Here is a 23318-nt window from a genome sequence, read left to right on the forward strand (position 1 = left end):
TTCAATCATCGATAAAATTGGATACTATTGGGAATCTATCGTATAAATCTAGGAATTATTATTTATAGAGAGTAAAATGACGATTAAATCATACGAAGATATTTTTGCTATTTTATAAATATTATCCTGTAAATATTACTATTCGATAAATTTTGAGGATAACTTATGGATTTTGCTAAAGTTTCAGAAGGTTTCTTTTCTCATGCTATATTGAAAAAGAAAAGAAAAAAATCTGCTGAATAATTGAGCTTATAGATTCATGAAAATATTTGCTAGATATTGCATTATTCATTATGGTAATAGAATAATTTACGTTATCTTTTACTTTATTTAATGAGACAATTATAAGAAGCCACGTCAAGCCACGTCTAGCCACGTCTAGAACAACTATTTTGTATATATATATATATATAATCAATCATAATTTTTGGCATCAAAATACGTGCTGAGGGCTACTATGTTCTATGGTAAGTTTATTTAATCTTTTTAATGTTACGTAAGTAGGTTATTCACAATATGAAGCAAAATTGACCTAAACTTATGCTCGGCATGTCAGAGGCCAAAGTTCTCATTAATTTTCTCGGGCAGTTTTAGATACAAATAAAGGAAAGAATTAATAATAAATAAGCGTAGGTCAAGGTATTTTTTTAATAAAAAATCTCTTTTAATTCTTGATTGATAAAACTTTTGACCTTATTTTTTTAATTATTCAAAAGTCTAAAAATTGATATGGGTTAAACAAATAATTAATACAAAAATATTTAAACATTATTAAAATTTAATCAATATATTAAGTCGTATAATCTAAGCTTTATCAAACAATTGCATGCTCCATTAAAGCCATCAAATTAGAGTCGTCGATCCATACCATCAAATAATTTTCTCTTTAATTTGCTTAGAGTTAGAGTCGACGATGCAACCTCCTTAGTGACACTAGGGTATCATCCCGGTATTCTAATTCTTTTAAACTATTAAAATATCTAAAATCCTATTGATTGAAAATTTAATTCCTAATATAAATATTTCAATTGTTTAAGATAATTGCAACCACTTAGTGCTAGGTTTATCTTGCACGTTCTTCAATGGTAGTTAAATGTGAACGTAAAAACAAAAAACATAGAAAAAGGATGATGGAAATATTTTGTCGATTATGTTCAAAGTCAATCATAATTATTTTAAAATAATTTTTTTTCATCAAGGATTTGAAATCTACATAACTTCATTTTAATTTCCGAATTGCTCTTCACCTTATTTAATTTGAAATGTTAGATAGTATATAAATTACCAACTTAAAATCTTAAACTATTAGATAATAGACTCATAATGTACATAAAAATAAGTTTACATTTGTTAACTATCATGTTCACAAAGAAAAAAAAATTCCATTAAATCAAGAGGCAAAAGAATACGAATTATTTGCACCCGAATAATATCTTCGAACTATAATATTAATTTGCAAACCAATCAGCAGCACTATTAGTCTCTGGTATTATAAATATTTCTTTTGCTATATTATGATATATTGTGATGACAAAATAGCAATGGGTCCATTTCCATCTCTCAATTCTATTCAAGAATCAAAGTGGTCATGTATTGCAGTGCAGTGGATGACTAGTTGTTATCTGATATCAATCAAGTAAGTCAATTGGTGCTTGGATCTATTAGCTAGCCTGGTAGCAGCTGTGTGCCAATATTAACCCATCTAGAATAAAATGCCAAACAGCCCAAACCAATTGTTATATATATATATATATATATACACATAAGTCCATAGACTGAGATATATCATTCAAATTCAAAGTTATAAAGAAGTGTAGCAAGATCCAAATTCTTTGAATTTGCTCGGATTTAGATTGCAATTTTTCAATCCATTGAATAGACCGATCGGATTCGAGTATTATTGAATCAGATCGAATTCAGATCGTATCTTGGCTACATATCCACAGAAGCTTCGAATGATATTTATAATTTATTTTTCAATTTGTAGGCGATGGATGCTTATATAGTCCCGTATTTAAATTATGTAAATAAACATTTTGAATTACTTGAAAAATGATCTTCTTACTTTGTAATGTTTGCTTAAACTTGTGCTATTTTTAGTGAGATAGTTATCATATTTTGCTCTATTTTTTAGCTACTAAACTATCATAATTGAGTGTTTAAAGTTATAATTTATTGCTTTAGAATAAGACTATTGTATTTTTTTTATTCATAGTATACTAGTTATTTGTGAGAAATCCGAATTCAAAAATTTCAACGAATATAAATCCAATCTTTATACATACAAGACTAAATCTGATTAGGTTACACCCATACAAAGTTACAATTCGAATCCAAAAGTAATGAATAGCTAGGCCGATAAATTTATGAGCAAAAGTGTTATTACATCTGCTTATAAAACAAACCTTGATTAAAAGAAACACAGACATCCGCCCTATCACATTTATAAATTATAGAGTATATAGTCCAGTTATTCCGATCACAAGATATTAACAATATATACAGATAATTCACACACACAACAAGATATATATACATGAATAAAACGTTATCATGCCTAATAGAATAGAGTTCAGTTGATAAAAAAAAAAGCTCAGATTATATGAGATCACTTGAGTTTAAATCTTAACGGTATTAATATTTATTTATAACACTACTTAAGTTTTCACTTATCTCTAGAAAAATAATTAAGTTTAGGCTAATAGATAGAAAGGTGGCAAAGAGAAGAAAAAGATTGGAGTAATTGTAAGATGGGGATGAAAGCAACGTTACACCATACGCGGTTATGTGGACTAGAATTCCATCCTCTTACGAAAACTAGATGGTGGGTGTGAAAGGGAGATGAGAGATAATATCTAAAATAATATTAGATAATAAGATAAGTCTGTACCTAATCCAAGAAGGAAAAAAAAAAGAGAGAGGAAGGAATTGGATCCCATGTTGCTATGATTGATGACTACTTTGTATCAAAATACTTTATGCAAATGGTTTTATTTTCTTTTAATTATTTTTTTTTTCATATGACAATGGTTTAAAAGTTACTAATGAGTAAGATGTAATATTTGCCTTAGAATAATTATTACACAAATATTTAAATTATTTTGTTTATAGACCCTTTTAACTATGTATGCTAAGATTTTGTACTTTATTATAAAAATATGTGCATTTGATATATAAAATGAATATATTAATTAGTCCAATCTCATTATTACCAACAACTAAATCTCTCTTCTCTACAAGTAACCTTATGATTGTCATCATAATTGAGATCATCTCTGGGAAAGATAACATGATTTGTTCTTGAAAGAATCCAAGAATCCAATTTTTTGGGCCTTCTCATATAGAGGACCAATTTGGCCCAAATTTACTCTAAAATGTTTAATTTATTATCTAAAGTTAATTAAATTTTAATTGATTGTTGGATTTACGGGCTTAAGGGATATTTAATTATTTATATTAAAGTCAAATATTTTTGAGCGGTATCTATGTAAATATGAAACTTGATAAGGGCCTACGCGCAAATAAGAAATGCTAAAAATTCAATATATAATATATATATATATATAAGGTGAGGGATTTCTTGGCAAGAAAACAAAGATTTCGATTTTCAAGGGACGTAAGTGCCAAATGTCACATTTACGAAGAGAAGGGCGTCTGTGCGTAAATAACAAAGTTTAGAAGGGTATAAACGCAATGCGAATTCGCTGACCTTTTCTTCTCCTTCCTCTCCCTCCTACCCTTCCAATCTCTCCCCTCTCTCCCAAAAGAAAATCTCTCCTCCTCTTTCGGTTTGGGCGTCGATTAGGTAGGTTCTCGTCGATGTCGTGGCTGCGGACCGCCGTGAACAAGGCCGTCGAGGTTGGCGGCAGGAACAACCTCACCCGCACGGTCAAGAACTATGCCGACACCGTCGTCCACCACGCTGGCCAGGCCGTAGTCGGCGGCGCCAAGATCTTTCAAGATAGAATGGTAAAATTCTCCTCAGAGCACTGCGTTTCTTGATTAATCCCTAATACGAATTCGAATGCGTGCTGCCCTAAAAGGTGTTTCCTTATTCGTGAGCTCGTTTTGATAGTATGAGTGGGTCTCGTTTCTTGAATATTCCGAATACGAATTCAAATGCACGTCGCATAGAAGGTAGTTTCTTGTTTGTGAGCTCGTTTTGGTAGTATTAAGGGGTCTCGTTTCTTGCAGGACGTTTCTCGAACGATCCCTTATAGGAATTCAAATGCATGTTGCCATAAACGTGTTTCATGTTCGTGAATTCGTTTCTACATAGTATTTTAGGTCAAATATCTTGTAAGGAGGATACGATTTATGCACTTCTTAATCTATTTCATCTGCTGATAATGATTGCCAAGTTCCACAAATTTTGTTCTCCTAAAAGTCTCCCCTTTCCTTTTTCCTTCGGGATTGTGAAAGTATTCTGTGAATCTTAGATCGCTCGTATTCATGTCAATTGGTGCAGCGACCACCACTCAAGGTTCAGACCGGGATATATCATCCTGGGCATTCACCTTTCATGGGAAACTTCTTGATTCTGAGTCTATTTAAAATGCAGTGTTCTATTATGTGGTTCTTTTTGTGTCAAGAAGTACAAGTTATCAATGATAGAGATTTATTTGTTTACTTATGACAAATTATTGATCAATATTTATGTCAACAAATATTTTTGGGATAATTGGTAATGGAGTTTGTTAAGATCAATTTTGATAGGCGAAGAAGTTTCTTAATTCATGCAATATGTTTTAGTGTCTCAGTCTCTATGCTGAATTGAATTCCCATTTCCATACTTTGCAGGGTATTAGGAATTATAAAAGCTTCAAGAGCACTGTGAAAAGATTAGAAGAGGCTGCTGTTTCTTGCAGAGGGGCGGAAAGAGTTCAACTATTAAGGCGTTGGTTGATGGCTCTAAAAGAAACTGAGAGAGCATCTGGAGGTTCAATTGATGACAAAATTTTAGAACAAGGCCAACCTTCTGATGAGCCCAATACATCTCCTAGAAATGCTCCCCTGGTTATCTTCTTCATTGATTTTTACCTGCCATGTCAGTGTTTTGAATTTTTTGATTCCCACAAACAAGTGACCTCTTTCTTGGTTGATACACTTCATGACAAAGTTAGCAGGATCCAGTTAGAGCTTTTGATCAAAGAACTTAAGAATAAAGCATGCGATATGCTGCAACTTCTCCTTTATTATCTTGAAGTTCACAACTTAACTGACAACAGAGTTAAAGTAATTAGTGTCCATAATGTAATAATGTATTGAATGCTGTGAGTGTGACGTAAAGTAAGACTAGTAATGCCTGGTAGCAGAGTGACTACTGTCTATGCTTCCAAGACAAGAAGTGGCTATGTGCATTAACTAATGTCTGATCCAGAGACTAGTGATGCCTAGTAGCGAAATAGTTGCTATCTGCATATCTAAGAAAATAAGAAAAAAAAATACTCATTTTTATTATTTCATAGCAAGGTTAGAGCTTATGCGTTCTCAAATGCAGTTGTTGGAACATTCTGAAACAACTTAGGGCCGTTTGGTTTCATGTATTTAGAAAAATTGCATCTGCACATATAAAATGCAATATGAAAACCATTTTTTAGTTTATAAATCCCATGAAATATCCTTTCCAATGGCTAAGATGAGCTCACACGCAACATTTTGACATCCACTTCGATTAAGTGAATCTCAAAACACAATTCTCTCAACCTTGAATGGAAAGAAAAGATAAGATGATAGAAGACTTTTGTTTGTATTGGTTTCTCATTTAATTCTATAGATGTTGCATTTTGAAATGCCTGAAACCAACGGGCCCCTTAATATGCCTTATTTACAGCAGGTCATGAGAAAGGTGTGCAAAATTTCACGCCATGGTTTGGAAGAAAAAAAGTGCTATTGCATGATATCCTCCTTATTTGGTGATTTTGCAGTTTTGCTAATTAGACATTTGAGTTGATGTCAGTTGATTTTTTTTCGGAAATTTTGATGTTAATTGGACCTACTGTGGTATGCTGGTAAATTTCATTATTATGTGGGAACTTGTCATATCGCTCTAGAGGTGAGAAATTTTGCTAGATTTGACTATTTGGGCTAGTTTTAGGAAGCTTGGTCGATGCTTTACTAAATGTTTATGATAGTTTAAATGACACTGGATTATCAATATTTTTCTTAATTTTATATTCAATTGTTCCGTACAGGATTTGTTCTTTGATTCTGATATTGGGGGTGAGCCAATGAACTTTCATGAAGTGTTCCTACATAGCCAAGCACTTGAAGGTATTACATTGACCATGGTGAGTTCCTGTACCCATCTCTTTTGGTAGCAAATGTCTGTTGCTATGTAAAAATGATTTGCTCAGTTCTACTTAAGTATTTTGGACTTGGGACATTAGGTTATGTTCTCGTTATATATGTTTCCCCAGGAAATCAAACATTTTGTGCAATATAGTTAGCAGTTTAGGCCTTTTACAGAACAGTCTATAAATTGGAATTTTACCATTTTATATCATCCTAGTGGCCTTTGTTGAAGATATAACTATATAGTACTCCATTTTGGAAAATTGGGAGGCATTATCTACATTACATTTCCTTTGCCATTTGTTTTTGCTGATCATGGAGGTTAAGCATAGGTTGACTCTTTTTTATGACTCAGATTCTGGAAGCTCCAAATGAGGAAGAAGTTTCACTGCTCTTGGAAATTTTCAGGCGAGCCTGCTAACCAATAGAAACATATCATCTCTTATTCTACTATTTCCATCTTCAACAGATATTTTCTGGAAACTTTTGTAGGAGCAGTTTCAGTTCGCAGTAATGAGATGAAAATTTCTTGCTTTTGCACAACTTCAATATATTGAAAAACAAATGAGGGAACTTCCATTTGATATTCCAGCTAAATTGTTTATGTAGGCCATTATGTGGTGACCTATCCATTTTTGTAGTTTTTCATTTTCGTATCGTAAAATGAGGTTGATTAATTCAACTATATATTAGTGCATGAAGTTAATTTAATGTGGCCCCTGCAACTCTTCTATTGTATATCAGAGTCTAGTAATTGTATTTATATGTTCATTATCAGTTAATCCAAACAAATATATGTTCTGATGAATTTTGCCTCTTAACGTTTGTTGTTTTTGTAGACTTTGCCTCACAGGAGGGAAAGAAGTTCACAATGCAATTATGAGTAGCATACAAGACTTAGCAAAAGTATTCTCAAATTACCAAGAAGAAGTCTTGGTAATATTTCCTGGCTGACCAATTTTCTTTCATTATGATTTCTTTTTAACATTTCATATATTTTTGTTTGATGCAGTAATAGAATCTAATAGCATTTAAATCAGTTTAAAGTTCATCATATTTAGATACTTTTCTTCTATCTGAATCCGTTGTGAAAAAAGCAATTGGTGCCAAATTGGTGTAAAATAGTTTGTCAATTGCGACTGGATTGTTATGCTCACAGCCATCTGTTGTGAGTAGTTTGTCAATAAGCATGTCACTTGAAAAGTAATCTTTATGACATGGCTTAGTCCTTTGATTATTACTTTGTCATATGGCGCCTTTTGTTCTATATGATATAAGAATGGTGATATCTTTACTTTGACACTCCATTTAGTCTTCTTGTTGTTGATATTCTTTCTATGCTTGAATCTTTACTAAGAAATTGTCTAGGATGAAAATATTGACTAAGATAAACAAGTTTATGAGCATTTACATGTAGAATTTTCGTGTACTAGACTAGTAGTGACAACAATGTATTTCTATTTTCAGGTGAAGCATGAAGAGCTACTTCAGTTTGCTCAAGGTGCCATTTCAGGGCTAAAAATAAACGCTGATCTAGCAAGGTTATCAGTTAAATTAACTTGAGTTCTTGTTGATCATGCCTTGCTTGAGATTATTCCATGATTTTAGCTACTGGTTCATTTGACTTGTAGAGGAAATCAGGGATGGAATATGTCTTTGAATATGCATGCAAGTAAAGACATATAGTTGGATAATGCAAAGAATGTGATCACCGGAAGGAAATATGTTAAGAAATAAGTCAATAACACTGCATATGTCACAACATTATAGTAATTTGACAAACAAGATGCTGATTTCCTACTGAAATTGAAGTTCTATTATCTTGAGTACACCTTAATTTGGAATTTGTCATGTATATTAAGCATGTGATAGTTCACATAAATTTAATTTCCAATGGATTCAGTAAACTTTATTAGAGGTACTTAATTGGCTGGTGGTGCCAATTTGCCAAGTAAATCTTCCAACTTGTAATTGTATTATACATTTATCAGTTCCTTCTTCACAATGTTTATTGTTCTTTTCTCCTCTGAATCTCACATGGATGTTCATACACTTTAGTCAAAAAAGAAAACATAGTAATCCCATTTGAGGTGCTGAACCAGAATAAACGATCCATATTTTTCTCCAGGTTAGATGCTGAAACAGAAAGATTGGGGGAAAAGGTGTATGGAATGGAGGCACTGCAAGTTCCTTCTAAAGAAGATCATGATAAAGTTTCTGAAAAGGTTACTATTGCCACAGAGGAGGTGAGATTTAGCCTGAAACTCTTATTTAGTCATGTCAATCATCTCAGTAGCTCTAGTTCATTCAGCTATAATAGATGCCTTGTAAAAGAAATATAGGCATCAGACCTCCAATCGACAATGTTGTGACATAGGATTCACATAAGGGGTTGTCTAACTTGGTAGCTCTTAGTTCTTTCAGCTATAATAGATGCCCTTGTAAAAGAAATATAGACCGCAGAATTGTGATGGTTAAAATTTCATTAGGTGCCTGAGTAACATGTTTTTCTATCTGATCTTGTAGGATCTTAAAGAAGCACTTATTGAAGTTCGGCTATGCTCTACAATGGAGGCACTTATATTGAAAAAGAAATCCATAAGTAGTGGGGACTCATTAGAGATCCATTCCCAGAAGGTGTGCTTTTCTTTTCTTTTCTATGTTAAGAGAGACAGTTGTCAAATCCTCCACACTGTTATCACGCCACATGTTCTCATACACTATGTTTTGTTGCTAATTTAGGTAATGCGGCATATGATCTCCTTTAGCCTCATGATTTTATTGGTCATTTCTGTTTTCTTATTTGAGGAAGCTTATCAACTGCAAGTTTCCATTCTTTTATGAGCATATTTTGCGTTGAGAGTCTTGAGACGTCTCTACTTGAGATTGAACCCTCAGGCATGCTAGATGCTCCCATGGTCGGCTAGTCCAGAAGGGGTTCTTTCCTTCTTCCTTGTGGGATTAAGTGTTAGCTGTATGGGCTCAAATTAGTGCTTTTCATTACTTTCTTTATATGATACTCTTTGGAAAAATTGGGCTCTTCATATATCTTGTCACTTGTTTATTTGTGCCTTTATGCTGCACATCCTAATATGAGAACACGTGACATGATAATTGTGTCTAATCTCCATTGATTTATAAGCATAGCATTTCAATCTCCATAAGTTACAACATGGGATGTTCCCCTCTGATGTTAAAGGAGAGAATAACAGTGTTGGTGTACAACTATCTTCTTGACTTTTGTTAGAGAGTTTTGAGCATTATCTATATTGGACACTGATGGATAAAGGGTCTTTTTCAAGACAATTTTGCAATTTGAAAAGTGGGGAACTAGAACAAGAGGGTTCCTACACAAGAACTAAAACAATTAATTAATGCCTTGCACATCTGATTTGGCAAAGGATAATTTAAGTATGGGGGGAGAGAGGACCCAGGTTGGGATATTTTATGAGGTTCCAAATACACCTATTTTTTCTTCCCTACCAATCCTAAAGATTAAATAATTGAAGAGTGGAGGTGAAATATTGGTCACATCATGTGGAACTTTCTTTCTTCGTTTCATGCAGATATATGATTTTATTGTTGGAAATCAAATGGCCTGTTGAACCTTATCACATAGAGTCAACCAGAAGAGGGCAAAAAATCATGTTGACTGTACACTCTGAATACCTAATTTTTGTGTAACAGTGGTTGTAATTACACTTCTAACAGGCTAGGTTGTTTGATATGAAACATTTCAGACCTTATCTCATCCTGAATGGTTATACTCTTCTACATGCAACCAGTTGATTCATCTCTTGCTCTTTCTTTACAAATTAGCATTTGCCATTGTATCTTGTTAAGATCCCTTCTTTTTTCATGAAAGTGCATTTGTCCTTTTATTGCATGATACTTTGCATAAACGTGAGACAGCTTATCCCAATTTAGTTGCAAAAGGAAAACAAGCAGCTGGGATGTTTCTTTGAGATGATTCTTTGCTATAAAAATACTTTACCTACCAACTCTATTTGTTAAGTTTGTTTCTTATTTGCCTTCATTGCAAGTATTATCAAAATTTGTTGTTTCACATTTACATTTAGCTCACAATGTAGAAGAAAAAAAAAGCCTATTAATGCTATTCTTTTGCGATGTTCTTATATGAATATTTTCAGGTTGATAAGTTGAAGGTTCTAGCAGAATCTCTCTCAAATTCTTCGTCAAAGGCAGAAAAGCGTATTTTAGATCACAGGTTTAAAATTTTTTGCCAATTTACTTTTTCAACGATCTTCTATTTTTTGTGGAACTTTTGGGCATGCATTTGAAAGATGATCTACCAAATAATCACACGAGGTAGCTATTAATTAATTCTATGTCTGGATAAACTGCGGTGATTCTGGTGAATATGCTTCTTGTTGAGATCAATATTTTAGATTTGACTGGGGTGTCATTTTTGTTAAGTTAGACATCGCTTATTTTAGATTAATGGCATGAAATCTTGGCATTATTTAGAAGATGTTTATACTTTGAAAGTTTTGTTGTTTCCCCTTGTCCAGAATGTTAAGGATGTTCATCTTTTTTAATTGCTAAATATTTTTGTGCTTGCCTTTATGTCCATCTGAGCTGCACTTCTTCTGAATATTCTTTATCAAAACTTCTAAATCACACTTCTTTTTTTAGAGTTAGATAAAAACTGAGTTCGCTTTGATTATTAACTAAATCCAGGAATCAGAAAGAAGAAGCTCTCAATTTTCGTGTAGCCAAAGCCAATGAAGTTAGTGGACATGAGAAGGTAAATTGCTGGTAGAACTCTTACTTAAACATGGTTTAGTATTCTGGAATTGAAACTATCGCGAGCATTATCAATAGATTAGCACACAGAATTCTAGAGCTCTGATCTACCTTTTATGATGATCTTAGATTGTGAAGAAATGCAATACTAACGATGACAAGAATATATTACTATCTTAAATGATGTAGTTCTTGTAAATTATTAATAAGCAACTATAATTAACTTCTTGCAGCATTGGATTTGAGTGGCTTTTGTTATATATTTGATTCTTAACTTAGTACATTATTGATAAAATAATAAAATATTTTTGTATCCAACAAGGAATTGGAGGCTGAGATTGCTGAACTGGAGAAGCAAAGAGATCAACTTGAGGCTGAACTGAAGAAGGTAAAACTTTTGGTGATTGCACTTTCATGAAAGATTTATTGCCTATTGTTGTCTCCTTTTTTAGGTACATTTGAGCTTCATAGAGCAATATGATACTGACCACTCTACTTTAGCCATTGTCAAACTGATTTTGCCTTATTGAGGACCCATGTAATAATATATGATGTGTTGGGTTTCTTTTTTCCGTTTATTACCCTTTAATTACAGATTTGCTTTCAAGTTTTCCGACAAGCAAACAACCCACCACCCTGCCCACCAATCACCACCACACACGCACACAATCAGAAAAGAAAATTCAATAGATTTGATATGAGTGGTGAAGGGTGTAGCAGTAATAGGAGGCTATATTTTAAGAGTAGATGACAGAGACATTGTTATGTGCAAGCTTCATTAGCTTATATAGATCATAAGTTCTTAAGATGGGTGAGCCATTTCATTTGTTCTTTCAAAGATGTTATATGAGCTCTTTCTTGAAGATGGAGTTTGCTGTGCAGGTCAACATTTCTTTGGCTGCAGCCATTGCACGGCTTAACAAAACACGGGAGGAGAGGGACCAATTTGATGAAGCAAGTAACCGAATTGTATTACATTTGAAAGCAAAGGTTTCAAATTATTCTCTCAATCCTTTGTACAACAGTTACTTAGAATGTGCAACTCTTATCTTTCAAGTTCTTAAAGTGCTTGAGCCTTCATTTGTTTTTCTCTTTCTCCAACTGTAGGAGGATGAGCTTTCAAGATCTGTTGCTTCATGTAAAGTAGAATCTGAAATTGTTCATACATGGATCAACTTTTTGGAGGATACCTGGCAGCTCCAGTCCTTGTACAGAGAATTGAAGCAGAAGCAAACAAAGTATGTTCTATCCCTGAAGATAATAATTACATTGTGATTAGATCCATGAGTTACTTTCACTATTACAAAGATAATAATTACATTTGAATTGTTACTGTTGAAGTGATGAGCTGGAGAAATGCAGAGAATGTTTTGTCAAGTTGATCAAGCATCACCTTTCTGCATGCAAGGTACTGCATCTTCAGTAGTATTCAAGTTATTTTGTTCCAACTTCAAACTTCAAGCTTTAGATCTGCAGAAGAATAATTTGCTCACAAGCCTAATGCTTCCATTGTTTCTTGTTGGTTGCATTCTGTTTCTTGCGTAGGAACTACTGAGTGCTTCTGTTGGTCGCATCAGGATTTTTGTGGATAACTTAAAAATATTCAGTGAAAGGTAGTAAAACTATGCCTGTTTAATGTCATTTCGATGAACTTTTTCTTAAAATTTCTTCCGACACATTTTTCAGGTTGGAGGATGAAGATAACGATATATCTAAAAAGTCAAACCCACAGAAATTTCTTGAGGAGGAGTATTTGGAAACTGAAAAAAAGGTACCTTTTTGTAGCTTCTCTTTTTCTTTGGTCTTCCTACATGCTACTTACTGCAATAATTAATGGCTGCTACCTCTTATAACATATTTTGGCTTTATAGAACATCTCAGGACAAATCCCTAGACAAAAAGTCGGCATACTTCTCTCCTCTAGAATATTCTCAATTTCCCACGACCATAGGGGGACTTAGTGGGGTTTTCTTGGCTTGCATCAACCTAAATGTAGTATCTAACTGCCAACAAACCTTATATTTTTATGCCATGCCTGTCCCAGCTGCCCGACATCTCTTGTGTTAATCCGGCACAAAGTTGTGCTGGCAGCTCATTATCCTTGCTGCTATATGTTACATTTAGATGATTTTCTGCACCTTTAAGCAAGCCAGCGAGACCTAATTTTTGAAGATTCAAGAAAAATAAACTCCACATAAGTTGAGTTTGCTAAACATCTCTGAGTTTGCTAATTGTATCTTAAATTGATATTTCACATGAGTTGAAAATGAAAGCAAGTCACATACTAGATATACTTAGACATGAAGATAGATGCAATGTCCAAGATAAAGTAGATCTGGATTGTTTGTTGAATATGTTGGAGATGATTGATCGGAGAAAAGGGTAGAAAGTAAGAGAAAAATTAGGTTATAGTGACTCAGATATATTTTAGAGCTGCTATGTGACTACAGGTAGTTGTCCTTGTACAATTCTTATCCTTTGCTTGCATTTAAAACATCACCTATTGTTCATAGAGCATATTGGGTTTCTTTAGATAGGAACTAGGCAGTTAATATGTCACCTATTGCACTGTTTCTCTTGTTTCTTTTTTAGAATGTGGAAGGTCTTGATGAAGTTGTTAATCAGTCGCTCATTTTTTGCAAGTTAACTCTATCTTGTCTTATATTTGATTCTTACAGATCATAACTGCATTCAGCGTGGTAGATCGCATGAAGAAGCTTTTTCTTGATGAACAACAGAAAATATCTAGGTATTGTCTTCTAAGGTCATTTTCTATTTCTTGTAACCTTATAGCTTATGCAAGCTAGACTGCTGCTTGCTATTCATGCAGAAAGGGTGATCCTGAGGTCGAAGAACTAATTGCTGCCATTGAGAAGATAAGAGGAGAATTTGATTCTATTGAAAGACCAACACTGGGTATCGAGATTCCTAAAGAAAAAATAACTGCACAAGAGGGATCAAGTACAGGTTCATCTTACACTGTTGAAGCCCCTGCTCCCTCTAATTCCAGAGGGCTCGAGTCTCCGAAGCCATCTCCATTGACACCAGAACAACATCTGGATCCAGAATCCGAACTCGCAAAGCTGGAGTTAGAATTCGGGAAAGTAAGCAAAGACTACTCAGCCGATGAGATCAGTGGCTGGGAATTCGACGAACTCGAAGAGGAACTGAGATCAGAATCAAACAAAAAGTTATAGGCTGCGCTGCTGGGATATATATATATATATATATTTATCTTGGACCTATTGCATACAATCAACATCTAGCATTTGCTTTGAAGCATTGGTCTGGGGAAATTGTAAATTATTAAATGGTGTACATTGTTTCTTTTCTTGGACTTCTCCTGTACCTATTGTTGCGGCAGATGAACAACTTCTCTGTAGTAAGAGTTACATTTTGTTGATTTGTGTTTATCAAAAGTTACATATCGACAAAGAGGTATCAGGTAATTAAAATGCCAGCCACATTAACATGATCTCCACGGGAGTGTGTACATGCAGCAGCACAATGAGCTGAGGTGTGTCTGGTACTACATTTATCCTGAGAGTGTATAGTGGGCGAGATGCACAGGGAGGCGGTTCACCTCGGGGTATTGCAAAGATGCTAACCCCACCTTGCTTTTCCCTGCAGGTATTGCAACTATTCAGAAACATCAACGCTTCTCTTTCCACCACCATCAATGGCCAAGAAGCAATGATTAGAAAGGATCTCGTCTGACATATATATATATATCAGTTTCTTTTTTCAGGTACATTTAGGAAAAATCAACTACTACTCATTGATAAGTGATACTTTAACTATATTGTACTTTTTCTAGTTAAATGCTCTTCCTATGTTCTTTTTTTCTCTGTAAAGGTGAAGAAAGGGGAGAGTGGAGAGGTGGTCTTTTGCAAATGCACATTAAAATGGAGTCAGTCAATCTGCAAATATCTAAAGGTACTACACTAACTTAGTGGAAGATGTTACCAAGACTACACTTTAGTCAAACCACTTCAGTTGACCTCATCTGTGTGGCTTATTATATCTCTACAGCTTCAGTAGGTCAGAAATGGAGGAAAATGCGACAAGATAGCAGAGCCCTCCATTACTTCGATGTCATGAAAGGTCGCTACCAGATCCTGCCCTGAATTGCACACCTTCACGTGGATAGGAGCAGGTGGCCCCTTCCCTTTTTTTTTTTCTTCTTCTCTTTTTCCCAATTTGCAGAGGTTTCAAATTTGCTTCAGATTGGGGAGATTGGATCTTTATTTCAGTGCATAAAAGTGCTGGCAAAGTGGACCTCGAGGTTTGCAATGGAGTGTTTCTTTTTCACTGAGCTATAGGTTCCCCACCTAGTTGTGTCGGAGGGCTTTCGGGGGATGGATGACCAGAGTCACAGACCCTAGTGAAAAGGGTTTTTTTTTTTTAAAAAAAAAAAGTTTTAAACTTTTCTTTTCCTAAAGTTATACACTTTTACACTGTAAAAGATATTAATTTGTATTAACAAAAAAATAAAGATATTAATTTCTACGGGGTTTCTTTGCAATGATATTTCCAGAGCAAAAGTTTGCTGGTGGTAAAGTAACTAATAAATGCTTTTTTTTAATATGAAAAATAGTGGGTTAAGCAATTCGTTGACTTTGGAAAATGACCTTAAAATCTTTAATCACAGGTCTAAAAAGAATCCATTGATTGATGAAATATATTACCTGACTTGACGCCAAAAGTGCAGCTCTCATGCTGTCTCTGCAGGTACACGATGTGTTGTAGCTTACCTTGTCTCAGGCTATGGCAATGCTTATAATCTATGCCTTCCAATCTTGATCACGCGGTTGATTGCATCACAAGGGTTGGCCCTTCATGGTCCATATAATACTTGCCTGTATGCATAAAGACAGCTCATGGCTGTACAAAATTATGCTTAAAGAAGTTATTTTTGTACAGTGGATTGACAGAACTTCAGTATCTGGGAGCTGAGCTCGGTTCAAAATTTGAGTTACTTGCAGGGTGAAGCTATGTGGTCAACAAGTCAAATACACAAGAGAAACAAAGAATTTTAACATAGTTAAATGGCTGATGCCAAAATGACAAATCTGCTACAGTGTCTAATTTGAACCACAATATAGTAATATATCAGAGAGAGAGAGAGAGAGAGAGAGAGAGAGAGAGAGAGAGAGAGAGAGAGAGCAAACCGTAGTCAGATGAATAGGATGGGGACCCATTAGAGTGCTGTCCTCCCACATAAGTCTGCACCTGTTATCTTGGATACCTTCCCAATTTTGCAAAATTCCTGGCAACCCCTCCATAATTCTTTCTCACTTGGCAATATTACAAACAAAGGATGCCCTTTTCCCCTCCCACTCCTTTTCCCCAACACCAACACCACTCTCTCTACAGCCACAACCCAATCCAACTTGTGTTCAAAAGAGCGAGAGATAAGGGAGGAGAGAAACTGAAAGCAGATTGGCCAATAGAACACCGGTATGGCGAAAGCTCTTCCTTCCCATGATCGCTCAGTAGAAGAAGAGTACATAGACATGGATCTCAGCTCAACCACCTTCTTGTGCTACACTGTGTCCTCCCCTCAAAATTCCATAGAATTTGAATTCCAAATGTCTGCCAACCAACCAGAGAGAGAAGCCATTCCATCCCCTGCTGATGAGCTCTTCTACAAAGGAAAGCTCCTTCCTTTGCAGATCCCACCAAGACTTCAAATGGTTCAAAAGCTCCTGCAGAATACCAACACCACCAATTTTGGCAAGGAAACAGACGAGTTGGATGAGAATGTGATTACTACTACCTCAAACACTACCACCACCAGCACTAGCTCCAACACAGCTACAAGTACTCCATTTGAGTCCTGCAAGATATCTCCTGCCAATTCTTGCTATGTCAGTGGAGAGCTGAATCCAGGCTCTTTCCTGTACCAATGCTCAAGGAATACAGAGAAATCCTGGTCCAAGAAGCTGAAGCTGATAAGGCAATCTTCACTAGGTTTAAAGTTGAAGGCATCACGAGCTTATCTCCAGTCTCTATTCACCAAATCAGCATTCAGAGATGAGCCATGTGAGCCTCCCAGAGCCGAACAGTACACAAATGTGAATATGAAAGCAGAAAAGAAGAACCCATTTGGCCAAATCCAGCAGAAGAAATATATAGTGACAGAAACCAATGCTACTACAACTACCACTCGTAAGAGTAGCATTGACAGAGAAAAGATGATGGAAGAGGACTTGAGCCATAGGAAGTCCTTCTCTGGTGTCATCAAGTGGCGTCTGACGACTAAATCTTCATCGACATCCTCATCATGCTCTTCTTCATCCTCGCAGTCTTCATCAAGTGCAGGTTCAAATGGATTTTGCCAGCAACCAATCCTGAAGAGAAGCAGTAGCGCAAATTCGGAGGTGGAGAGTTCAGTTCAAGGAGCGATTGCATATTGCAAGAAGTCTCAGCAGCTGGCTGCATCAAGAAAGAGTGTAAGTGATGTTAACATTTATTCATTATGTCCCTAGGATTTCTGCTTCTTGTGAGGATGAAGAAAGGCCAAATATAATAGGAACATTGTGAAGCCATAAAATGATTGTTCTGATGCTCATTGTTTTCCTAATCCATAAAGGATATGATGTTCTTTGGTTCAGCTGAAACTGCTGTGTGCTTTATATGCATGCTCAGTGATATTTCTACCCAAATCAGTAATATTGAAAAGTATTCATTATTCATTTACAAACCTTTGATTGCATGACTTCTAGCCTAAATTCTGGTCATAATGAGTAGCTTGGCTGCATCAGTACTGTTCAAGGTTTCTATTTTGCTTCCTCAAATTTGCAAAAGGAACTGCACTAATGGCCTCAATTGTCTTGTACATGATTAATTGCTAGCCTTATCTGCATTAAGAAAGATGCAATAACTTATAAATTAATAGGAGCGAATCACATGAATATACAAGAAAAAAGCATCAATATGCAAGTAAGCCTTTTATTATCTATTTTGATCTCTCTATCACCTTCTCTCTATATCCTTCCCATCCTCACTCTGGTCCTGTTCCTATTTCATAGCTTTAATGGCATTGCTGATATTGCAGATCTTTTTTCTGCTGCTACAGAGAGAAAATACTAAATGCAAAAGATTTTCCTATTCTTTTGGTTGGTAATGCAGAACTTCAAAATTAGTAGAGGATGCTCCTTCCCCAACCTCATAAGTTTCTTAAGATCCATAGCACTCCAGGGGTATTCAATTGATGCATAATCAGATAGAGATGCCCCTCATGAATTCCAGCAACTAACAACTGGTCAACTAGCAAATTGTCTTTATTCATCGTTTGCAGTCCATCTTTTTAAGGCTTAATCACAATCTGCATAATTGAGCTACAATCTACAGGTAATCAGTAGGCCTCAGCATAAGTTTAGATAGTTTTTCTCCCATATCTTCAGAGGAGGCTCTCTTTTGACTGTGCAAAAGAGATTGATGTATTATCTTTGAAGGTATCCCTATGACAAATGAGTTTAACTTTATCAATCTCTGTAATACTCATTACATCCATGCTAGCAGCTCCAATAGTGCTTTGGGGTGTTTGACATAGCTGACCTCAGAATCACTTGGAGGTCCTGTTCATTCAATGTTCTGCAGCATTACTTCATAGTCCAAGAGCCATTTATGTAGCTTAGCATCCACTTTAGCAGCATTGCTTACTGATCCAATGGTGTTAGGATCATTGTGCAAATAAAAGACAGACATAAAGGAGGCAATCCAGCAGGTGCTAACCAGGATAACCTCATGGCAGCAGTCAGTCAGTAGAACAAACCAAAGCATCAGTTAGTCAGAACTAGCACTAAATTACTCCAGCAGGTTAGATGTAGCTAAAAACACTTCAATTGGTAAGGCTGTACTAATGTAGTCAAAAGAGTAGGAGCTCATAGATTGCCTAACTCCAATATAGGGATAATTAATGATAGGCATTCCATTTATGAGGCTATGTCTAGTTAAGTATATCTTAGATGATTATGAGCAAATCTCAACTGCTGATGCTTTTCCCCCAGCAAAGAACATGGCCTAATTCCTGAATGAAGATTTTGGCAGGTTCTGGAATATAATAACAGACACTGAAGCCTATTCAGCTTCAACAAATTGTGGAGTTGTCTGATCATATTCTCACAATTTTTAAGGTTAAAGGGAAGGAAAAGAAGAAAATTGGTCAAAAAAAAGAAAAGAATTAGATCTTTAAGGATTTAAGTGCTTCACAAACAATATATTTAGTTAAGAAGAACACTAGTCAGCATGCACAATAATCTGAAGCAATCTGCACGCATCTTTTGACTAAGGCAAGTAAAGGGAATCAAATGCCAACTAAGGAGCTTTTCAAGATTTGGAGTAGATAATCAAAATAGGCATCTCACTAATTGCACTGATTAGAGAATACAATTGGTCCTTCTTGACACTTTGCACTTAACAATCATGAGTGGAGATGACTACCAAAATGATGCTTTCATTATACAAAATATAGATTTTTACAATCACACCGTATATTTTACCTATTTTGTTATTCACACACTTATATTTTACCTATTTTAACTCAGGGTGTTAAATAAGAATTATAAGAAAAAACGAGGAGTCAGGGTTACAAATCCTCAAAGATGGGGTGTGATTTGTAAAAATCCCTATAAAATAAGATAGAAGATATCTCCAGTTGCAGACAAATAAACCTCAAACTAACTAGATATGTGACTTTAAAGTCCACCAGTGTTGTTCAGCACATGCAAGTTTGATCTACAAATCAACTTTTCTTCAAACAGTATCACTATGGTCTATGGTTGATAGCATCACCTATCATTCTCATAGAATTATCTACTTCAACATAAAGAAGTAAACAACATGATTGAGTAGCTTGTGCAAGAAATGTTGGGAAAGCAGCAAGAGGACATTAAGAGAAATGCAGGAGCTACTTATCTTTTACTTTTGCATACATAAGCAGGCAATCTTTTTCATGATAACCTTTTCTGACAATACTTTATTGTTATATATGCTCCTGAGAGTGAGTGCGCATTTTAGAGGTTAAAAGGCAAAAGAAAAGCATATTGAATTGCATCCAATCTCTGTTAACCTTTCCCAGCCTTTATAGTTTTACTATACAAGCATAAAGATAAAAGCTGCAACGAGGACATGGTTGCCACAGCAACATGTGGTAGAATCCATGCTATGCTCACAGTCAGCTGCAGTAACAACATCAGGCAACTTTTGCATAATAACCCCAAGACATGCCTTTTACTAGATCACAACCTGTTTCCTCTCAAGTACTCATGAGAACAAAGAACAACTGTGAGATTGAATGAAATGTTTGTATGTACATATATTCATAGAAATATATATCTACTCTAAGGATAAACAAATGGTTAGTTCATGTAAGTAGATATCACAATATTTTTCATACCGCTCTTCAACAGAATATTTATCACAAATTATATTGTTGAAACTTAGAAGTACTGTGAAACAAAATTCTTCAGACAATAAATTTACTAATCGCGAAGATCATGCCATTCAAGTTATAAGATTAAACCAAGCATGTATTGTAAGATTCTGAAGGCAACTGATTACATTATTCTCCCAAGTGACTATTATTCAGGCTTTTACATTCCAGGGATATGTTTGCCAAGGGAACAAGCAGGGCTTAAAGAAGAATCAGTCCGCAAGTAACTTGAATAACTGAGATCCTGAAAACAACCTATACAAAATGGTAGGAACCAAAGGAACAGTCGGAACAGTATAAACATAAGGAGAAAACAAAAGGAAATACACATTATGGCCAACTTGGAAGAAAGCTCATGGTTCTTTAGAAGCTGACTTCAGTCTGATGATAATCTGCCATCAGCAGGAGAAAGTCATGCAAGAGTTCCTTGAAAATATATGACTTTGTAAATAAAGAATAGTTACCTTTGTTTTTTCATTTGCACCAATGTAATCACATAATCTTTTCCCTCTAGCAAGTTCTTTTCCAGCCCAGTATAGTTGTATATCATCATGAAACTCACAACCTATAAATGGGACAACTTGTTAATCAGCAAGTTGATGAATAGTAGATTATACAGAATCTCTCACCGCCTGTCAGATGAAAATATCTTAGCATCAGTTAGCACATAGCAAACAATCTTATAATTAAAAAAAAAAACTCACTTTAATATAATGCAGTTTCAGAACATAAGGCAACTTTTAAGAATAATAGACAAGAAGATAAAATGTTAGGCGGGTCATGCGCCACTTGCACTTGATTCATTTTCGTGGATCTAGTTAATCCATAAACGATCCAAACTCAGGCTAGGATTTGAAGCTCATTAACTATTAAGCAAAACCCCAATGGATCTTAGATTTCTTATGCTTTGGCTCGAAATAACTCATCTATGCATATTACATATATGACCTTAAATAAGCAGCATATAATAATGCTATGGCATGAACTAATTGAAGATTAGATCATGGATGTAGCAGTGGGTTGCTTTGCATTAAATTGGTAAGTAATATATTCATGAATGCTATTTGCACTAATCAATATTATAATTGATATCGTATATGTTTTCATGTCAAGCCTAACAAGTCAAACTCACGCAAGATTGTATTAGATGAGTGCGTCCATATAAAATCAATACTATCAACAAATTTTAACTGTGTAATGAAATTTTGTGCAAAGTTCAATTACAATACATAGACAGATCCGAGATATTCTACATATCAAAACCTTGCTAGCCTCCACAGAATCTTTATTAGTATGTATATCTTCAGATAAATTTGAATACTGCTATATAGAAGAACCACCAGTTCATCATTTCTATTGACACAAATAAACTCATATATAACATTCATTTCTCTGCACAAAATGGGTGCAAAGTAAAATAAATACTCCCACATATGACCATTTAAATTACTAATATTCACTAAATCTTGATGAAAATGGTTACCTGTATATTACTCGCAAAAAATTCTATCCAACTCCCAGTCACATAATAATTACTAATCGCAAGCACTTGGTGTTTATGAGTACCTCATAAATATGAAATTACTAAATAAAAAAATGATTCTTTAAGTTACTCTCAGAATTCAACAAGATTCTCAGATTGCAAATTATAAAACGAGAAATGGTACCAGAAAAGAGTCGAGGATCCAATTCTGCAGCCTGTCTCTGTTGTTGAGCAAAACTCACATCTTTATCAATGTTCTTTATATGTTCTCTAAGAGCACGAGCTGACAAGAACCGGTTATGCAGCACCTGCTCCTGAAAAAGATTCAAATGCTCTCTCTGATAGGATTCAAGAATTCAAGAATAGCCATCGCCCATGTAATTAGCAGTCGGCGATATGAAGCAGGTATTCCGCATGAAGAGCAGGGCGTGGCTTCAAAGCTAACTGATTAGTTAGTTGCCTTTTATTTTGCATTGACTTCTGTTATAAATAAGCAGGCTATGGATGGCCAATGGCAAGCAATTTAGTTCTCTCGTGATTAGTGTAAAGTTTCCTCTCTCTCTCTCTCTCTCTCTCTCTCTCTCTCTCTCTCTCTCTCTCTCTCTCTCTCTTAATTTAATAACCAAAACCATGAAACATCTAGCTATTCAAACAGTAGATATTACGTTAAGATAGCACAAGATTAATCGTAATTAATTGATTATCTGACCTTTGATGCATATGCTTCCGCTTCTGATAGAGCTCTCTCAAGTGAAAGCGCCACGTTCGGACACTTCTCTAGACATGAGAAAAAAAAAAGCATTTCTTAATCATTTTTCCCCAAATAGCAATAATTTCAATACACTTATAAAATCAAGAAGCATCGTCGAGATCTCTCGTCTCCAATCCAAGAAGAAACACCGGATGCTTCTTTAGCGTATTTGAAGCATTTGATTAGGTCGCGCGCGCGCGCAGTACCTTTGAAAGCGTCTGTGAGTAATTGAGATCTTAGGAGGAAGGAGAGGGATTGGATCTTGGACTGGAGACGAGATATCTCGACGATGGAGTCGGCGATCTCGTCGATGGTCGAAGAGCTAGCGCACTCGTACAGGAACTGCTGTTTCTCGCCCTCTCCGTCGGCCTTAACGTGGACCAACACCATCGCCTCCCGACCCTTCTTCCACTCTCGAGCGACGGCAGAAAATTTCGAGACGCCCGTCGGATATAACTCTATTTTACAGTTTTTTTTTTTTGAATCTATCTCTATTTTACAGTTAGCTACATGATCTGCACGAGCGATGCACGTGACGGAGGATAGATCGTCTGCAAACCCGGTTGCGGGAATTAGCTGCAACT

At 35.3% G+C, this 23318-nt stretch overlaps 4 protein-coding genes and 1 long non-coding RNA gene across 8 annotated transcripts in view; 4 read left to right on the forward strand and 1 right to left on the reverse strand.

Moving 5' to 3' along the window:
* Window positions 1-531, forward strand: part of LOC140791193 (ABC transporter G family member 5-like) — a 2570-nt gene extending 2039 nt beyond the window's left edge. Inside the window, exon 3 of the mRNA XM_073141607.1 lies at window positions 505-531. Within this exon, the coding sequence (XP_072997708.1) occupies window positions 505-531 (27 nt within the window). The remainder of the gene's footprint in view (window positions 1-504) is intronic.
* Window positions 532-3697: 3166 nt separating this feature from the next.
* On the forward strand, window positions 3698-14496 carry LOC140790362 (uncharacterized). Its single transcript, XM_073140414.1, has 18 exons — window positions 3698-3969; window positions 4801-5016; window positions 6195-6290; window positions 6650-6702; window positions 7134-7230; window positions 7762-7835; window positions 8423-8540; window positions 8821-8931; window positions 10446-10522; window positions 10996-11062; window positions 11384-11449; window positions 11944-12051; window positions 12169-12299; window positions 12403-12469; window positions 12607-12674; window positions 12748-12832; window positions 13740-13810; window positions 13892-14496. The coding sequence occupies exons 1-18, from the start codon at window positions 3820-3822 to the stop codon at window positions 14256-14258; spliced, it is 2022 nt and encodes a 673-aa protein (XP_072996515.1). The 5' UTR covers window positions 3698-3819; the 3' UTR covers window positions 14259-14496.
* Window positions 14497-15087: 591 nt separating this feature from the next.
* Window positions 15088-15502, forward strand: LOC140790364 (uncharacterized). Its single transcript, XR_012109390.1, has 2 exons — window positions 15088-15217; window positions 15288-15502. It is a non-coding gene; the product is annotated as an uncharacterized lncRNA (long non-coding RNA).
* Window positions 15503-16019: 517 nt separating this feature from the next.
* On the reverse strand, window positions 16020-23195 carry LOC140790363 (uncharacterized). 4 transcript variants are annotated; one of them, XR_012109388.1, is made up of 6 exons: window positions 22941-23195; window positions 22693-22760; window positions 22168-22297; window positions 20965-21065; window positions 17769-17924; window positions 16020-17499 (listed from the first exon to the last, which is right to left on the reverse strand). XR_012109388.1 is itself a non-coding variant. In XM_073140416.1 (6 exons), the coding sequence occupies exons 1-5, from the start codon at window positions 23122-23124 to the stop codon at window positions 20854-20856; spliced, it is 522 nt and encodes a 173-aa protein (XP_072996517.1). In that variant the 5' UTR covers window positions 23125-23195; the 3' UTR covers window positions 17887-17924; window positions 20828-20853. The 4 variants fall into 4 exon arrangements, 2 of the variants coding, with proteins under 2 accessions (XP_072996517.1, XP_072996516.1); XR_012109389.1 differs by having other exon boundaries at window positions 17360-17495; XM_073140416.1 differs by lacking the exon at window positions 16020-17499 and adding an exon at window positions 20828-20892 and having other exon boundaries at window positions 17887-17924.
* Window positions 16524-17552, forward strand: LOC140791194 (probable membrane-associated kinase regulator 4). Its single transcript, XM_073141608.1, has one exon. It carries the CDS (start codon window positions 16524-16526, stop codon window positions 17550-17552), a length of 1029 nt encoding a protein of 342 aa, XP_072997709.1.
* Window positions 23196-23318: the final 123 nt, after the last annotated feature.

This window comes from Typha latifolia, chromosome 6 (genome assembly GCF_019914945.1).
Source record: "Typha latifolia isolate L0001 chromosome 6, TyphaL0001v2, whole genome shotgun sequence".
Taxonomy (NCBI): Eukaryota; Viridiplantae; Streptophyta; class Magnoliopsida; order Poales; family Typhaceae; genus Typha; species Typha latifolia.